The sequence below is a fragment of the Plasmodium coatneyi genome, chromosome 10 (assembly GCF_001680005.1).
Source record: "Plasmodium coatneyi strain Hackeri chromosome 10, complete sequence".
NCBI lineage: Eukaryota > Apicomplexa > Aconoidasida > Haemosporida > Plasmodiidae > Plasmodium > Plasmodium coatneyi.
The window spans coordinates 1,456,197-1,474,742 of record NC_033565.1 but is presented as its reverse complement, the minus strand read 5'-3'; the positions used below and the strand labels follow the sequence as shown (position 1 = coordinate 1,474,742).

At 44.7% G+C, this 18,546-nt stretch overlaps 4 protein-coding genes across 4 annotated transcripts; 3 read left to right on the top strand and 1 right to left on the bottom strand.

The window, feature by feature from the left end:
- Positions 1-1,065: 1,065 nt before the first annotated feature.
- On the top strand, positions 1,066-8,201 carry PCOAH_00031240 (Uncharacterized protein; the record flags this gene model as incomplete). Its single annotated transcript, XM_020059924.1, has 2 exons — positions 1,066-5,494; positions 5,662-8,201. 2 exons carry the CDS (start codon positions 1,066-1,068, stop codon positions 8,199-8,201), a joined length of 6,969 nt encoding a protein of 2,322 aa, XP_019915528.1.
- Positions 8,202-9,692: 1,491 nt separating this feature from the next.
- On the top strand, positions 9,693-11,420 carry PCOAH_00031230 (Actin-related protein; the record flags this gene model as incomplete). The annotated part of the gene is made up of 1 exon (XM_020059923.1): positions 9,693-11,420. One exon carries the CDS (start codon positions 9,693-9,695, stop codon positions 11,418-11,420), a length of 1,728 nt encoding a protein of 575 aa, XP_019915372.1.
- Positions 11,421-13,384: 1,964 nt separating this feature from the next.
- PCOAH_00031220 (Uncharacterized protein) lies at positions 13,385-14,980 on the top strand (the record flags this gene model as incomplete). The annotated part of the gene is made up of 1 exon (XM_020059922.1): positions 13,385-14,980. One exon carries the CDS (start codon positions 13,385-13,387, stop codon positions 14,978-14,980), a length of 1,596 nt encoding a protein of 531 aa, XP_019915275.1.
- Positions 14,981-15,509: 529 nt separating this feature from the next.
- PCOAH_00031210 (Uncharacterized protein) lies at positions 15,510-17,666 on the bottom strand (the record flags this gene model as incomplete). Its single annotated transcript, XM_020059921.1, has 1 exon — positions 15,510-17,666. The coding sequence occupies one exon, from the start codon at positions 17,664-17,666 to the stop codon at positions 15,510-15,512; it is 2,157 nt and encodes a 718-aa protein (XP_019915222.1).
- Positions 17,667-18,546: the final 880 nt, after the last annotated feature.

The window sequence follows — 18,546 nt, the reverse complement described above, 5'->3', positions numbered from 1 at the left end:
TTTGCTAAAGTGGCAGGTACATTTCGTGGTAGACTAATTTTTTTTTTTTTTTTTTATCCTTCAACGTTATAGTGTGCTCGCCGCTTTTGCCTTTTCACCCGTGAGGTACGTGGATCGTGATGTATGCCATATGCTGCCCGTCGCCACACCGTCCTTGCTGGTTCGTCATTGAGAAAGATACAATCATTTTTTGATCTCGATAAAATGGTAAGCAAATTGTGGAAACTCCGTGAAGAGATCTTCCTCCCCCTTTTTTCCGCCTTTTTTTTTACGCACTGTTTGTTGTTCCCCCCTATGGTGTAAAACTATGCCATGTTCATGATTAACCTTTTTTTTTTCCTCTTCTCTTCAACGCTTAGAGTTTTCCTTTCCTCTTAGCGCATCCACACTTGTCGACCTTCCGTGGTAACCTCACCAGCAGAGGTGTCATAACCATGGCCCTTTCGCATGCGTCAGGCACATGGGCTAGCATACCCCCAACCACTAAATAGGCACCCACCAAATGTACGTGCGTGTGCTCCAGTGATCGTCAACGTATGTCACACACCGAGGGGGTAAAGGCTCCATGGGAGATTCCCCCCCCTCTACAGTAGCTTCTGCCCAGTTGATGTAATAATCTTTTTTTTAGCTTTTCCCGAGGTGGAAATTTAGTCCCCATTTTTGAAACACCTATCCCCCAGGTGGAGTTAACTAGCATGGGGAATTCCCCAGTCGGGAGGTGTAGATATGTGCTCATGTTTTTGTGCAAACTGATCTCTGTCATCCTTTTTAAACGCCCACTTTTTTTTTTTTTTTTTTGTGTGTGTGTTATGTCCCCAACGGGACAGGACTTACCCCTTTGGGTTATGATAAGGCCTCGCTGCTTTTCCTTCAGTTCAAGACATCACCAGTTTTTATGTAGCCACCGGAGTGGGACTTCTTCTGTGCAGAGCCGCCCATGAGCGATTGGTGAGCACGTTTCCTTGGGGCGTAAACGGGTTGGGAGTTCCACCTGGAGGAACTCCACGGTAACTGAGTCGAACTACGTGCCACTTCTTCTCCACCTGTCCCGAGGATCACTCCACCATGGCCAAACGCATCGAGGCGGAAATAAAAAACATAATCGGGGACATCTACGTGTCAACGATCCTCCTTAGCAGCAGTAGAATTGCGAAGCGAGAAGTGGCCCTGTTTCTGGGCATTAGCCTGAACGACCTGTTCCAGCCATTCGGATGCTTCAACCACTTATTGAATGAAAAGAACGAACAAGTGGACCTAACCCTCAGTGGAGCAGTAAGCATAAATTACCTAAACAAAAATAATGTAATCTGCCAAAAGGTAGTTGAATACCATAAGATTAAGCTGCAATTTGTTAACCTGGAAGAATACATAGATGTAAAATTGGATTCTTTGGATCGACTTTTAATTGATTCCATTTCGCATAATGAGCCGGATTACAGCGACATATACAACGAAGGAAACTTAAGTGCCTATTTCGCGAAAAATAATCAGGACAGTTCCAAGCAAAGTGAGGACCATTTCAACTACCTATGTGCCAACTCGAATGCGTTAGCAGCTAATGTGAAGAAGGAAGTTTTGAGGAAGCCCACGGGGGGGGCGTTCCCCTCTCACAGTGTGTACAGCGAAAGGGTGGGAGAAGCAAATGGAGGGGGAATACCCTTTTCTCTTCCACACACATTACATGGTCCATCTGCTCCATTTGGTACGTCCCCACTTGGACAGTTCCTAGGGAGAAAGGAATCCCTATCGAATGTGCACAAATATAACGCCTTCTTCTTGCCATGGTTTAGGACCTACTTTAAGACGGCCTGGAAGTACACCCACATGTTTAGCGAAAGCTCCTGTACCCCCTTAGGCCTCATCTATATAGGCAGCACCAGGGATGAAAACGTAATTGATACATACAAAAGTATGATGCAGAAGGATTTAAAAAAGGAAAACGTGAACATACATGCGAACATTCCCAAGTGCATAATTCTTCTGCACATCTCGAGCAACCACGAGGATGACATAGAAACGGATGTGCAGAAACTTTTTGTAAAAATTCAATCCACCTTTTCCAACTTCAAGTGCCATTTACTTATTATAAAGGTGCATCGATTTTTGAATAACTGCCTAGGAGGAGCGGCGAAAATTGCCCCCGCGGTGGACACGAATAAGGGGGAACACATAAACGGTGTTGAGTCCCTCTCGAGTGTGAAACGCCCCTCTGATGAGCTACCCAAGGGAGGAATAACCCAGGTGGGTAGCTCCTACGAAGGGAACCCCCCCACCCAGCAGCTGTACTCCAAGGAAAGCGTCCTAGGAGATGAACGCTTATTGTCCTACACGGAAATTAACTCACTAAGGAGGAACAAAAACAAGTTGCATCCACAAAAGAATTCACACCATCTGCGGTTAAGCAGCATACAGGAGCTGTACGCCGATAACCTGGGTAGCCATTTTAGTGACTCCCCCCAGGATGGAATAAAAGCAGCCACAAGCAGCATCGAAATTGAAGAAATGAAAAAAGTGAAGACAAACTTTGCCAACAAAATGGGTTCTATTTATGAGTACATTTTTTCAGATCAAATTATTTACATCAGTAAGAAGGACCCCCTCCATTTGGACGAAGCTTATTTCTGCTGCTGTCTGGACCACGTAGATATTGTTTCGCTAAAAATGTTTTTTCATAACTTCGTGCAGATCTGTGTCATTCCCTATATCAACACAATTACCTACGATATTAACCACCTCATTCTGAGGAATAGAAAAACCCTGCGAAATCAGTTGAAGTTCATGTGGAAGAGAACAAAGATGAATTTTAGTTCAACCGATGCTGCTTTGATGGTCGCTGAACAGACAGGTAGTGCTTTTCTCAACGTCGCGCAGAATGTACTCTCACCGAGCAGTGACGCTATAGGTGGAGGTAACGCTCTTCCTGGGAAGTACGCTCTGGAGGAAGAGAAAGCTGCCCTTGGGGATGATCAGCAGATAAGCATTCCAACGGAGTTTGCCTCCTTGCAAAAGAGCGCAAGTGGGGATTCGGCGAAGATGGGGGGTGGCCCCGACATGCTCCCCACCAACGCAGGTAACACCACCAAGACAGTTAACACAGTTGACACGGTTAACACTGCTAACACGGTTAATGCGCTTGGCACGGTTGACGGGGTTAACGTGGGCGATGCGAAGCACTACAAGAAGGAGCCCCTGGAGCGGCTCTACAAAACGCTCAGCGACGTGTACTTCATCCTGGGGGAGTACGAACTGGCCTACAGCACCCTAAAATTTTGCATCAACGAATTTAAGCATGAAAAGTTATATTTCTACTTGGGGAATATTTACAAACTTATAAGTCTTTCCATTTTTAACATGGACAGCCAAGTGAATAAGAAGGATGCCCTATACTACCTGGACCTCAGCTACCAGATGTTCTCAAAATGTCAGCATTTAAACTACATGTTCATATGCGCCATATTAAATTACTACTTATCCCTGATTCATGATGAGAAAAACGAGGCATCCGTAAACATTTTAATTAACGCCAATGTGGATTTTACCTACCTGGACGAGAAACCCATTGAGGAGAGCAGACCCGTGGGGGAGAGTAGGCCCACCAAACTGTCCTTCCAAATTAACAACATAAGGTCCGGACTCCTCCTAGAGCAAATAACTTACAGCTACAAGAAAAGGAAAAAAAAAAAAAAAAAAAGTGGACAATCTTCTCACGCAATGGGCAACTATACCCCACGGGATGAACCATCCACGAATTCAATTCATAAGGGTGCTAATGTGGGGGGTTCTCAACCGGGCATCGCTACGATGGGGGAGAACCACCTGATGAACAGGCAGGATGAACATGCACATAATCGTCTGAGCGAAGGTAACATATCTTTGGGGGGCGCATCGCAGGAGGGAAATCAATCACCTCATCCCCCGTTTGGACAAAGTTATAATGGGCACCACTACGAAGGGAACGAAAACCAAAGTGGAAAAACCCACCAGCGAATACAAACCGTAGAGACGTTCACCAGCTCAGACGATTATGAGGAGGAAAATCACCAAAGTGCGATTCGACCCAATCGCAGTGTAGAAAACGCCCTCCTGCCAGATAACCTGGACGAAAAAAGTGTGCAAAAAAAAAACGACTACAAGTGTAGAAAGTACCTATTCGAAATGACCCTAGCAGGACACACATTCAACAAATGTGGGTTCAAGAAGTTGGCCCTCTTTTGCTACTCAAAGGTGCTAAAGAAATATGAAAAAAAAAAAATGAAGCACATTTATGAGCATTTGCATTTTATGATGGCTAGACAAGCATTCAGTATCAACTTGTACTACGAGGCACTCAACCACTACATCTGCATCTTGAATTCCATCTCGAAGAGCTTCGAACAGTCCTACGTGCTAAACGGACACGTGGACATTTACTGCGCCTCGCCGGACAAGGAGATTAACTTCATTAGGGAGTTCGCCTACGTGTACAAAATTTATGTTGACCGAGTTTTGAACAGATTCTTCAGGCGGATGAGGGATAGGGATATGCATGTAGAAACGCAGGACAACAATCAATTGGATCCGGTGGACGCCTCGACAAGCGAACCAAAGCAAACATCACACAACGATGCTGTTTCCCAAAACAGGCTAAACCGAATGCTGTACTTCCAGGAGGACAACGAGGAGAACATAATAAAACCCCTCAACCTCCGCATCCCCCTCCTGCACATAAGGGACGACGAAGGCTCCTTCCTAAATTCCATTTATGTAACCAAAACGAACATCTATACGTATCAAAGTAGAATCCATACTAACTTCTACAACATCATCAAGGGGTGCCTCTTCCAAATGAACAAATATGACACGACAATTGACGACCTGTTCACCATCATGGCCAAGGAGTTTAACGATTTATCGTTATCCAACTTGCACGAACTGAATTATCTGCACTTCACATACAAGAAGTTTATTAATTGCCTTTTCAACGATTCCATTGCGTGTTCTTCAGCCGAGTTTCCCATTTCTGACGGTGCAGGGGGTGGGGGGGCTACTCCCTTTACCGAAGGGAAGACGGAAAACAACTGTCCATCCAATCCAGGGGACGCAGTCATCAAGTCGATCAATGTGACCCCATTCCTAAGCTCGAACAGTAGAGAATGCTTCACCACGTATATCCACCAACTGAAGAGAAAATTCACCAACTGCCTCCCCCTTATGCAGTCTATAAGAGGGAAGAATATATACCAGGGGTCAACAACGAAAGAGGAAACTATCGTAAACACCAAGTTCGTTCAGTACGCCTCCAAGGGGGAGTTCATATTTGTCACTTTTAAGTTAGTGAATCCTCTGCACACGAAGGTGGAATGTCAGGGCGCTCACATCTGCGCGCATTACCATAACGAAAGCATGAATAGCGACATCGAGGTTGAGAAGAGGGTAATCATTTTGGAGGCCAGGGAGACCAGGGTCTTCACTTTATTCCTGCGCCCGCAGAAGAGGGGCTTGCTGTTCATTTCGGGTAAGAGATAGAGGGGTCCGTTTAAAAAAGCAACCGCATCCATTAGTGAGAGTGGCACCTTCGTGTGTGTTGCCCCGCATGGCACAAACGTCACATTGTTATCCCATCTGCGAACTTCCCTCACCCGCGTTTTACATACGAATATCGCCACTTCACCCCCTACTTAGGAATAACGTGGCACCTGTTCGGCCTCGTCAAGGTACACCAGAATTTCTTCACACACGGCATGAAGAAGCTAAACAAAAAGTTCGACCGCATGCACACTATCAAGTACGACGAAGTGTACAACTGCGATGGAAAGGAGGACAAGAAGCAAAGTTTAAAGCGGCTCAACAAGGAAATTAACTCATACACGTGGTCTACAAACATAGGGATGCCAGAAGGGAACAGCGCAGAAAAAATGAAGCACTACGACGTAGACAACAGACTCCTCCTCTACATCTACGACAACACATATCATTTCTCCTTCCAATTTGAAAACATCCATTCGGGGGAAAAGCGAAACGTGAGCAACTACGAGGTAGATTTTGTTGAGCTTCTGGAAGGGGAACAATTCGAGATGGTCCTAAAAGCCGTTAACCATTCAACCATGCCAGTCAACTACCTAAGTTTCTGCATAACCCCGTCTAGCCTTTTTAACTGCTATAAGGTTATATATAATGAAGAGGAGTACCTCCTTGGGGAACCTCCAAATGTGCAACGTATGTCACACCATGATCAGGGAAAGGGTGAACGCACGTGTAGGGGGGTTCCCCACGGGGCAAACGCCCAAGTGGAGGGGGAGGAAAAATTTCACCAAAATGAACCTAACTCAAAGAGGAAACGCCTGTCCATAGTTGCCGACATGTATTCTGAAGAGGCACTACGTGAAGACACCAATGTGTTTAGGCAAAAATTTAAAAACAAACAAATTCAGCATGTAAAAATCAGTGGACATATCTCCCCAAATGACGTTTTTTACCTGCACGTTCAGGTAAAATCCAACTGTACGGGCATGCACAAATGTATGATAACAGCTTTGTGCAAACATAAAAATGAAGCGATCAAAGTGGGAGATGACATGCACATGAAGAAGAAAAAAGAAAGTTGCCTAACTTATCCAGAAATGTTTGTCGACAAGAAGGAAAAATGTTTTTTATTTCTAAGGCTGCTGCATGTCGTTCCGCTGGTCAAGCTAAGTACATACCTCCTTAACCCCTGCCATGGCTCAAATTCGTTCATTTATTTCTTCATTCACAACTTGTGCAGGAGTGATATTTACATGCACAACATACTTTTGGAGCGTGAGAAAGGGCTGCATTCTCACACCAATGAAAATGATCCCCCCAAAAAAAGTGCAGACGTGCCTGCCAGTTCAAGCTTCACAAAATTAATTACAGTACACGCGTCCGATTTTGTTTACCTGAGGAAAGGAGAAAAATCCACGGCACTTCTCTGCGCCAAGGAGGCCCCTCCAAACGTAGCAGTGAACGTGTCGCGAAACTCCCCCCAGAATGCAGCCCCTATCGCTGTCCACATGAACTGGATCGTGAAGGATGGAACACACATGCGTAAGGGATCCATGAAGAAGGAAGTCCACTTCCCCACCGATATAGTAACCCTCTCAGTGGACCAAACCAACAGAGACATTTACCTGAACAACCAAAAGGAAATAAATTTTAAAATAGCAATCAACATTCAGAACAATTCAGGAGAAGACCTTACCAATTTTTACGTGCAAGCTCAAGAGGTGGATTCCATGAATTCCGCCCTCTCCATGGACTGTTACGACAGTGAAGAGGGACACCAGTTGGAAGTTCCCATGTTGGACGTTCCCCAGGTGGGTGCCGATTGGGGGGAGGAACCTCCAGGACAGATCGAATATCCACACAAGGATGATCTGCCAGAGGAGGTTAAGAAGGAACTCACCTCGGTAAGCAGTATCAGCGTGAACCCCCCTCCCCTGGGGGATGATATGAACATACCGAGCTGTGCAAATGAGTTGGAGACCGTCCAAACCAACCACGTGTTGGAATACAACAACCCATGTGATGGGGTCTCCCCCCAATGTAGCATGGACGAACCGGAAGGACAGGCGAGTGTCCCCCATTTCTCCTACCAGTCTACGCTTAACGATGAGATAAGTATTGCACAGAACAGCGTGAAGAGGAAAATCAAGTTGTCCAGTTACAACCCCATAAGTGCAAGCTACCAATGGGATGGTAACTTTGAGGTAAGCATGTCGACGGGGTTACTTGGAACTGGCTGTCTCCCCGATGAGGTGAATGGGGAGAACGCACCTATCCGTGAGAAGCAGAACATAATATTAGATGCAGCCAACTCGATGGAAAAAGGAAACCTCCGCACCGATAAAATGACCAGGAAGTTCCACCAAACCGTAAGGGACAACACATATATCCACAACAACCACAGCGCAGACGCTAACCAATGCACCCCACTAAGCAGAAACCTCACACTAGCAAATGTCGCAAACCAGAAAGACACAGGAAGAAGGGCCCTTTCATTAAGCGGCTTTCTCTTCATGGGAATTGTCCAACGGTATATAAAAAGATTGAAAAAGGGGCAAAGCAAAAAGTTATATTTTAATGTTCTCTTCACTCGAGAGGGCATCTACAACATAAATAAATTTCACGTCATTTTCGACCTGCACAATCAGACCTTCATGGTACAGCCGCTTAATCAGTTAATTGTGCAGGTGCACCGGTGAGGATGGTAAACTGGTCATGTCCGACTGCGTGGGAAAGTTTTTTCCCCTTTATTTGGGTGACACACCCCCCTCGTGAAATGTGTATTCTTATGTGTATTCCTATGCGTATATTTGTGTGTATGTCTTTGCGTGGGCCAGACTGCCCGTTTGTGGCAAGGTACGCCTCCACCTATGGGAGGTGCGTTTTTTGTGATAACCCTTTCAGCTGCCTTGAGCGGCGCTTCGTCCCAACTGGCACAATTGCGCTGTTAACCCTGCAAACGTGCAACCTACAAAGATAATACACACCTCTTCCCCTTTTGGCAGTCAATTAACACAAACTAATTTTTTTTAAATGGAATTATTCTTACACATAACAGGAGTGGGGGTGAAAAAGAATTGTTTTCATCCACGGGGTTGGTCTTACAAATGAACAGGGTTCGCGATACGCCCGGAAAAATATGAACCGCAAAAAAAGCAAAACAAAATAAAACAAAGGAAATACGCGCAAATGGACATGCGTATGCAGTACTACTTACACATCCTCACGTGTATATGCGCACCCGCCCGTGTAGTCGTCCACACCGCGTTCATAATACCCATAGGACCAACCCGCCCAGCACTCGCTTTAAAAGTGGCGAAAAATTTTGTCCACCCGAGTAGGGGCCAATGGGAGTGCGAAAAAAAAAAAATGATATGCAAACGCTCACATATGAGTAAAAATGTATTCAATTCAGCTGGTGTCCACGCTCAGTCCATGTTGGCGCTTTTATTCACGTTCACTTTTGCGTACCTGTACTGTATGCGTTTTTTTTTTTTTTTTTTTTTTTTTTTTTGCGTGCTGTTCACGTACATGCTGGGGCGGTAGATGTACGCTTTGCGCGCACCATGGGTATTCATACTGCATGCATAATACGTACCCCTTTCTGAATACGCCCTCCCATTTAGGTAAACGCGATCCCAAAACGGGTTGGTAGCGCGGGGGCAAACATGGTAAGTTTTTTTTTTAGAATGAAGAATTCCTAACTCTTAATTTTACCCCCCTTTGTGCAAAACATTTCCTGCATCTGTACTTCGCTTTATTTATTTATTTATTTTTTTTTTTCTTTTACCAACATTTATTCATTTTTACCTTATTGCCCTTCACCATTTTGCTGCTTTTCTTCATGCGTGTTCTTTTATGCATATATTTTTATTCTTTTTTGTTCCCCGTGTGTGTGTACCAGTACATCGGTTCGAACCATCTTCAGCGCGCACACATGCGTATCTGCATGTGCATAGTGCGTGTGGGAATATAAACGTTTTGCCTTTGTTTACACCGTTACCTGCGCTGGCTTCCTTACTGTGCCATTGTGCTTCGCTGCAGACTTTTGGTGCAAACCGGCAGTCACGTTGGACAGTCTGCTTGTTCTACGCTTGTTTGTTACCTTCACCGTGTGCTTCCTTCCGCACCCCGTTTTGTTTACGCCCATTTTGTCGCTTCCACTGACCGCTTCGTCCCCCGTGCGCCCGATGGATTCCTACAACGACGTCCTGAGCATCGTAGTGGACTTGGGCTTCGAAAACACCAAAATCGGCTACGCGGGGGACGAAAACCCAACGAACATATTTAGCTCAAATGTAGGGGTGCCACTCGATTTAGACGCCAAAATAAAGAACGAAATTTATAAGAAATGCCTTTGCAACAAGGGAGAGTTCTACCAGTTCAACCTGATTTACCCCTTGTGCTACCTGCAAGCGCTGGAGGACGCCAAGGTGAAGCCTTGTCTCTACCTGGACAGCAAGAACCACTTTGATGTAAACGAAGATGTGTTGGAAAAAATCCTTTTTATGAATGTCAACGGGGGTCGGTGCGTGAACAAGCTGTTGCAGAGGAGGGTGATGGCGTTCATAGGGAACAAGTTGCACAAGCAGAGCGATATGGCCAGCGAGTTCGTCGATGAGGGGGGCGTAATAGACGGTGTGACTGGCAATGTGGTCTGGGAAGGGCCCCACGGAGAAGACGCCATGGGCGCGGAATCGGGGGAAAAAGACGAAGAAGAACAATCAAAGCCGTCTCAACAACGAGCGGGTGGGGAAGATACGGAGGGGACCCCCCAAAATGAAGACCCCCAATCGGAGGAAGTAAAAACACTGAACAAATGGGTCGAAGAAAACAACTACTTTGACATAGACCTAATTGAGAACAAACTCCTAGATGTAAACGCCATAAGGAACATGATCAATAAGCACAACGGTGTCACTTGTGGGTTAAGTGAAAAGATGGAAAAATTCCCATACCTCTTCTCACTACCGAACAAAAGAAACCAACAGATAAAGGCCAAAATAGCAGAGCTCTTGTTTGAAAAGTATAAGGTACCCGCCTTGTACTTTAACTCCAAGTCCGTATTAACCGGATTTGCCTACAATAAGAATGTCTGTTCTGTAGTGGACGTAGGATCCTGCTATACCGACTTCTCCCTCTGTAATGAAGGAAGTATAGAGGATAAAAATTATAAGATATACAACATAGGAGGGTCTACGGTAGACTACTTCCTGGAAGACCTGCTGGAAAAACACAACAAGGAGTATTGCATTCCCTATTACGAGGGGTATAAATCAAATGGGAACGTCCAAAAGTATAATGAGGAGAAGGTTCACCTGGATTATTATAACAAAGCCAAGTATCTTCCGCTGAAGGATTTAAAAAGCTACTTATGTGAAGTAGCCCATAAGGAAAACGAAATAAATGATGCAAAAAATATGAATTTTAATGAAAATTTAAATGTATACATTTTGCCTGATGGGCAAAATATTAACATTACCAAATTTAATAACATAGCGTGTGAAATATTTTTCACTCCCTCATTGTTAAGTAATACCAAGTTGCATAATAATACGAACAATCTGTTTTTCAAGGAAGAACAATTTGAAGGCGTTGCCACCACTCTGTTTAATATGCTTAATGGGGAAAGTGTAAAGCAGAGGGAAGAATTACTACAGAATGTCATTTTAACAGGATCGTCAACTTTGTTCGATAATTTTAATCAGAGATTTGTTAAAGAGTTCAATCAACTGGATATTATGAACAACGCGAATTTGAGAAATTTTCAGGTGCTCAGTCATGGGAAGTACGACAAGCAGTATTCTTCTTGGAAGGGTGGCAGCATCCTGTCTTCCTTTAAAAATTTCAACTCCTTTTTTGTCACACGGAAGGAATATGAGGAGTTTGGGCTGGACATCGTCAACCGGAAGTGCTAGCCGGACGACGGTGTGGCAAGAAAAGGCAGATCCTTCCTGGCATGATTGCACCCTGATGCGCATTCCTGCAGGAGGAGAGTGTTACCAGATTTCTTCACCTTTTTTTTTTTTTTGTTTCATACTTTGCACGTTGTTTTTAGCACCGATATGTGCTTTTTCAGGTGAAGCGCGTGGTGGGGGGCACGTCACGTTGCGGATTTTTAAAGTAGTTTGCAACGCTTCCATAAGTTGGGTGCCCCGCCGGCCTCCATCTGTGGAGCGTCTATTTGTTACGCGACCCCCCTGTGGGGGGGCCCCCCCACCATCATCCCCCGTTCAAAGTTCATTTCTTAATGTTCATTTTTTAATGTTCATTTTTATCCGTTTTTTGTATCCCCTTTTTTACCCTTTTTTTTTATGATTGCACGGGGGGAAAAATTCACGGGGAATACATGAGCTGATAATCCGTCCGACGAGCAGGAGCACACACGCGTGGCACAGCAGAGTTTTTGCGCCGCTGTACTGTCCATTCCGATTGTGCGTCCACACCTGCTTTTTTTTTCTCCTTTTTATACCTCCCGTTTTACGTTTTCCCTTTTCTGTTTCTTCATTCCCCACCTGTGCGTCGGTGCTGACCTCCCCCCCATTGCTTGCATTTTTGCACCCCCCTTTTTTCGTTTCCCCACTTATCGAAATTTTTTGTGAATACACTTCTTGTCCGTGTTTCAAATGATAAAAAAATGAAAAAGTAAAAAGTAGCAACGAAAAAAGCGCAAAAACAGGAGTAACGGAAAGAACGGAGCAAACCTGCGCAACGTGGAACAAACACACCATCACACAAAACGAACAAGGTAGACTACTCCTTGTGCGATGCGGAACGTAAGCGACAGTTTATCGGGAGGGCCACGCTCCGTGTTATGTATAGCCGTGCAGTTTTATGTGTACAGATACACCAGTTCATACATGTGCGTGGAGGGATGTGCAAAACACGTTGCAAAAATGTTTATAACACGCTGCGGAGTGAGGGGAAGACAAGAGTGCCCCCGGGGTGGAAACCCATGTCGTTCCGTTGCATCGTTGCCACGTTGCCTCGGTCGTTTTTCTTGGTACTTCCTTAAAGGAGGCCCCTTCGGGTAGTCTACACCCCCGCGCATACGTTCGTTTGTTTTTTCTTTTTAACCTAAGAGATAGTCTTTATGATGAGAACGGACATGTTCGTAACGAACAGTCCACAAATGAGTGTATTTTTTTTTTTTTTTTTTTTCGGCCAACAAAGCACATATATATGTATACATAATAGTCAGTTATAATATTTTAACCAATTTGGCTTTCATTTTTTTTTTTTTTTTTTTTTTTTTTTCTCTTTTTAGCTAGTCGGCTCAGAAAAGTTGTTACCGTTGATGCCATTTCCCCCTTTCACGTGCAAAGTTATATCTACATAGGTATTCTTGCAGGAGTGAGGTTACATGTAGCATATTATTTTTTACTTTGTCCCGTTAAACTGATAGCGCGTTTTTCTACTTCATCTGTTGTTTTTTTTTTTTTTTTTTTTTTTTTTCCGCTGTTAAGTTGTTATTTCCTATTAAGTTCCGACGCGGTGAGACCATGTCGACTGAACTTAGAATAACCAGTTACCAATTTGAGACGAGTAAACAGCAGAGCGGTGAACGGGCGAGCTAGCCTCTTTGACCACCTGGCAAGTTGTCCCTTTTTCGCGTTATTCACTCCTCTTTAAGGCAGAGGGTCCAGATTGCACTTTGCAGATGAGTCAATAAGTATATATAAAGGAATGATCAGTCGGCAATGTGAGAAAGCTGCCAAACGGTCGAGCAACATGTTAGATTTAGTCCAGAGCCTGTTCACCCCTTCACTACGTGTGTACCCCCCCATTGGGAGAAGCCACATGGACCCTAAAAAGAAAGCGACAAACGACTAATCGCTCATGTCCGCCCTAAGTTGCTTCCCACCATAAGAGGGTACAAAAAATGGAGGGAGCGCAATCAGCCCTGCGGCACAGATTGCAGTTTAGCAATGGGCAGCAAGTGAAAAATGAAGTAACAAATCAAGTGACGAATAAAGCGGCAAGCAAAAACGATGCGTACAGCAAGAAGGGGGATAGTCCCCCCCAAGTGGGAAACCCCCTCATTAAGATAACCCTCTTCGTAGTACTCATAGTACACACACTGCTAATCTACATAACCATAAAAACCATGAAGATGGAAAAAATAAAACACAAACTGAAGGAAGAAAATATTATTTTCATCACAGAAATAATGAAGCTACTAATTTCCAGCTTCTTCTATCTGCACGAGAATAAATTCAATCTAACCTCGGTGCGAAAAAACATCACTGACGTTTTGACAAAGAAGAGGAGTTACGTCGTCTCCCTAACCGTGCCGAGCATCATGTACTATTTTCAAAACATATTTTTTTACATCTCCATGTCGAGCATTCCTATCCCCCTGTTCCAGCTACTGTACCAGTTTAGGATCCTCGTAGTGGTTATTTTCACTTATATTCTTTTGAAGAGGAGAATAAAAATCTCGCAACTCATTTCGATCGTCTTCCTGTTCCTCTCGCTGGTTTGTCTGAAGGATTACAACCTCGGAAATGACGCACACAAGGAGGGAACCTGCAAAGTTCTCCCTTTAAAAGACAACGATGTGGGGGTGCTGAGGGGAATTCTGCTCTACAACATGAAGAAGAAATATCTGAATAAAAACACCCGATTCGATTTCTCTACCCTTTGGAGGGCATTAAAAAGGAGGGAAGTCTTCCAAAATATGTTGAAAAGAAATTCGTGCCCCCACTTCGCGTCTGACAAAAATCACCATGATGTGGTAAATTATTCCAGGGGAATCTCGACAGACGGGGCTCAAACTCACGTCGAACCATGTAAGGTCATGACTATAATGAAAAGTGCTAGCCCTCCATATGGGCATCCGCCCCAGCATGAGTACACCCCACAGAACATGTCGAAGCCGAAGAAAAATACACGAAATAACATCATAATAGGTGTCCTGACAACCTTCTTGGCAACCTTCACCAGTGGGTTTTCCAGCGTGTTCCTCGAGTCACTCTACCTCAACTATAGATACTCCTTCTGGTTTCAGAATATGTGCCTCGCATTTTTCACCATAATTTTGAGCCTCTCCACCAGTCACTTGGATATAACATCTCTCCTTAGGAGGTTTTTCCCCGGGGGGGATCATTCCAGGGAAAACACCGTGCAGGAAGAGCACCGTCCTACCGATCCACCCCCCCACGGGGAGGAACAACCAGATGACGGGCCTCCACCAAACGGAGTGACCCTTTTCCTTTCCAACCATTTTAACTCCGTAAGGGAGTTCCTATACGTTGCTTTGCTGATAGTACTAAACAGCGTTGGCGGTATCATAACGTCCGTTTATATTAAACACGTGGGGAGCTTCTCCCGCTTTTTTGTCACTCCATTCAGTTTGTTGTTTAATACATACATATCGTCTATTTATTTTAAGGATTTTCGATTTACGATGAATTACTTCATTTCGCTTGTGTTTGTTTCTTTCTCTTTGTTCTTTTACTTCAGGGGACACTTCTAGCTGGGCGCACGGGTGCAAACCGACATGTGCATATCCGCTTCATACATGCTCCCTCTCCAATTTTGTCATTTGTCATTTGTAATTTATCATTTGTCATTTATCATTTGTCATTTGTCATTTATCATTTATCATTTGTCATTTGTCATTTATCATTTGTCATTTGTCATATGTCATTTGTCATTTATCATTTGTCATTTGTTATTTGTCGTTTGTCATTTGTCATTTGTCATTTGTCATTTTTTTTTTTTTTTTTCACCCCCCAGAGGTGCACACGGATCGGCTGCGTGTGCCCCTCATCTTCCCATTTGTTCCCCAACCAGCATTCACATTTGTACACGTCTTTTTTAATTAACTTTCGGATTAAAAGTTTAAAATTTTTTTTAAAGGGGACAATTGGGTGGTTGATTGGCCACACGGTGCAGCTAAAAGGGGTGATATAACGGTGCATGCGTTCGGTAGGAGACGGCGTGGTAAACATAATACGCATCCGTCCAGGTTAGTATATTAGGCATCCATCCCCGTTGGTATGTTACGAATCCGCCTCGGTGGAGTCCTTACCCCCCTTGGCAGACTTCCCTCCTCCTCCGGACGTGCCCCCTTTGGAGGCCTCCTCCCGCTTGCGCCTATTCTTGCCCAAGATCTTCTTCTTGTAATTCAAGACGTTGCGGCCAAACTTAAGTTCGTTCTTCACATTCAGGAGGTCGTGAGTGGACTCTTTGCCTCTCGACCGTTCCTTCGGTGGCATCCCCAGAGAGGCGTCACCAGTAGCTCTATCGGCCCCCCCAGGAGAAAACATCCTCTTGATTGAATCACTTTTCTTACTGAGGACACTTTTCCTCTCGGAACTTTTTAAATTTTTTTCCCGTTCGATTTGCTCAAACATATCTTTATACAGAACAGGCAACCATTCCATAGGATATGCCGAACTGAAGTCTCGTATTTCATCCATATCGATATTTTTCTTCTTCATTCTTTCATCCCGTAGAGCCTCCCTCTTTTGCAAATACTCATTTAGTTGCTTTTCGTACACTTCCTTATGAGTAGCGTTTACTCCCTGTTCCCACATTCCTACTTCGCATATTTTTCGTATAACCCTCGGTTTCTGAACAGTGGAATAGTAGATCATCCGCAAGTGGGCCAGTTCTTTTTCACTGTACTTGTTGCATTTGTATATGTATTCATGCAAACGTAGAAATTCTTTCATTATCTGTTGGCTCTTCTTCTCCTTCGTGTCAATCAGGTTGGTGTGTTTTCTTATGATGAGGGCTGCTTTGGTAAGGTCTTTGTCCTTCACATATTTGTGAAACAATTCGTTTACCCTTTGTTTTTCCTTGGGGTCATATTTTATCGGTTCATTTAGACAAGGGGTAAGTTTCTCTGGGTCTAATGTTCTTTTTGCATTTCTGTAGATTTTTCTGTCTTCATTTCTCTTCACACTTTCGTGTTTCCTAAATGCCTCCCACAGCTTGTTTGCCTTCATGCTTATTATTTTGGTGTAGAGCAATTGTACCTTTTGCAGCTTGATGCTCTTTGGGTATTTTTCGAACCGCTCCATGAGGTCCTTATATTTACTGGTAGATTCGATGATTTTGTAGTCGTAGGACATGTGTCTGTATTTCAGCTCGTAGTTTGTATCTCGCCCATCGTCGTAAATGGCGTCACCCTTGGGGTCACTAAGGGTTGTTACTTCGTTGATATTTGCTGCCACGTGGGTGTCTACCCCTGAGGACTGCCAAGCGAGAAACGCCCGCTCCAACCCCTGGCAATATTCATCCAACTCATTATACCTATATTTGAAGTTCAAATAATCTATGTTCTTATCATTGGAATATTGGAACAGGTAGGTCTTCAGCAGCTTGGAAAGTATGAGGTCCACATTATCTTCCGTCGGGTAGACATACTTCAGGTGGTTGAAAAAGATATAGGGCAAGCTGTTTAGCATTTGAAAGGACTCCTCCCTCGTTAGGACATTTCTGTTTTCATTTAACACTCTGTGACAGGTGTTTATATCGTCATTGTAAAGGAAAAAGTAGAATTGCTTCTTTAACACGTTGCGGTCATATATTTGGCCATACAGATCATCGATAGCCCGTATGTCTATTTCCTTTTTACTCCTTAACCTCGTTTTGTAATTTATGTAGGTCACGTTGAACTTGCGCAAGACCTCCTCGTAGTCTGTGCTGTAGTCCTTCGGGAAGAGCTTCCTATTCACGGTGATCACTGGCATTTTCGCTCCCAGCCTGAAAGAGGCAGATCTCTGTCCCCCCATTTGGCGCATTAAACTCATCCCCCTACTTCGATACACTCTACCAGGGATGCTCATCTCACTTCTCCTTTGGGTCCACCTCGGAGTGATCCCTCCATGTTCGTTTGTCCACACACAGGAAGACGACCCCCCTGGGTATTCACTAAAAAAAAGGGACGTCTCCCTAATGCTGGTAGGGTTACCCCCTCGGGGGAAGTCCATCCTCCCATGCAAATTCTTCGTCCCCTTCCCTCCAACATTACACCTGATGAATCCTTCCTTCGCTCTTCTAATACGTAATGGATGGTTGGCCCTCCTTTCCGACCTTCCCACCTTCAACAATTTCGCCTTCTCCCTTGCGAACACCCCGTTTACCCGTTCGCAAATCAACCCTGTCCCGCACATGCAGAACAGCAGAGTGAGCACTCCCCGGACTCCCATGTTTAAGCCCTGCTGCTAGGAGTCGCTCAGAAGGCGTAAGGACACACAGATTGAAGTTGATGCTCACCCCGCAGCCGAGCAGAGTGAGCACTTCCTTCGGTTGCCATTCACGCGGAAGAGGAAAGTGACATGGAGGAAGAAGCAGATGCGTGGCAGGGCTTCAAAATATATGACTTCCTTCCTTGCACCATTTGTATGCTTTCCTTCCTATGATTCGCTAACGAGTGGGCGTTCACAAATGACGCGTTGGGAAGGGGCGCACGGGGGCACCTTTACAAGAACGCGTCGACGTTGCAAAAAAAAAAAAAAAAAATTTCGCCAAGCGTGTATTTTCTTCGGTATATATTCCCCACCACTACCGTCAACAGGCTTGCACAGCGCTGTCGAACGAACGGATTGCTTTATTTCCCCCTGAAGAGTGCAGCCCCCAGGGAAGAAAACGCGGCACATCCCCCCACGCACACCGCAGAGGGTATTACACACACGGGGTGGAAGGCGAACCGGCCCCCATCGCAGAAGAATGCGCAGCGGCCAGGTATGAACGTGAAGTGGAAGGGCCCTTCAAAAAGGGGTGCTTTAAAAAGGACCGTTTTAAAAAGGACTGTTTTAAAATGGAGTTTTTAAAAGGGGGGAGACTCTTTGGCCGTTTTTCTTTCTCAAATTTGACCACGTCCCGGGGGGGTCTGTTCCCCAATTTAGTCGTGGCTACTATGAGTAAGTTACCGCCATAGAGGAAAAGAAAAAAAATATATATATGAATATTAAAGCGTTGAGTTCGGGGTGCAAACGTGTAAGAACCTGGAGGCACTCCCGCAGTGACAAAAGGTGGTGAGCGAGACAGATAATCTCACACCTGGGTGGGATTTCCATATGATAGATA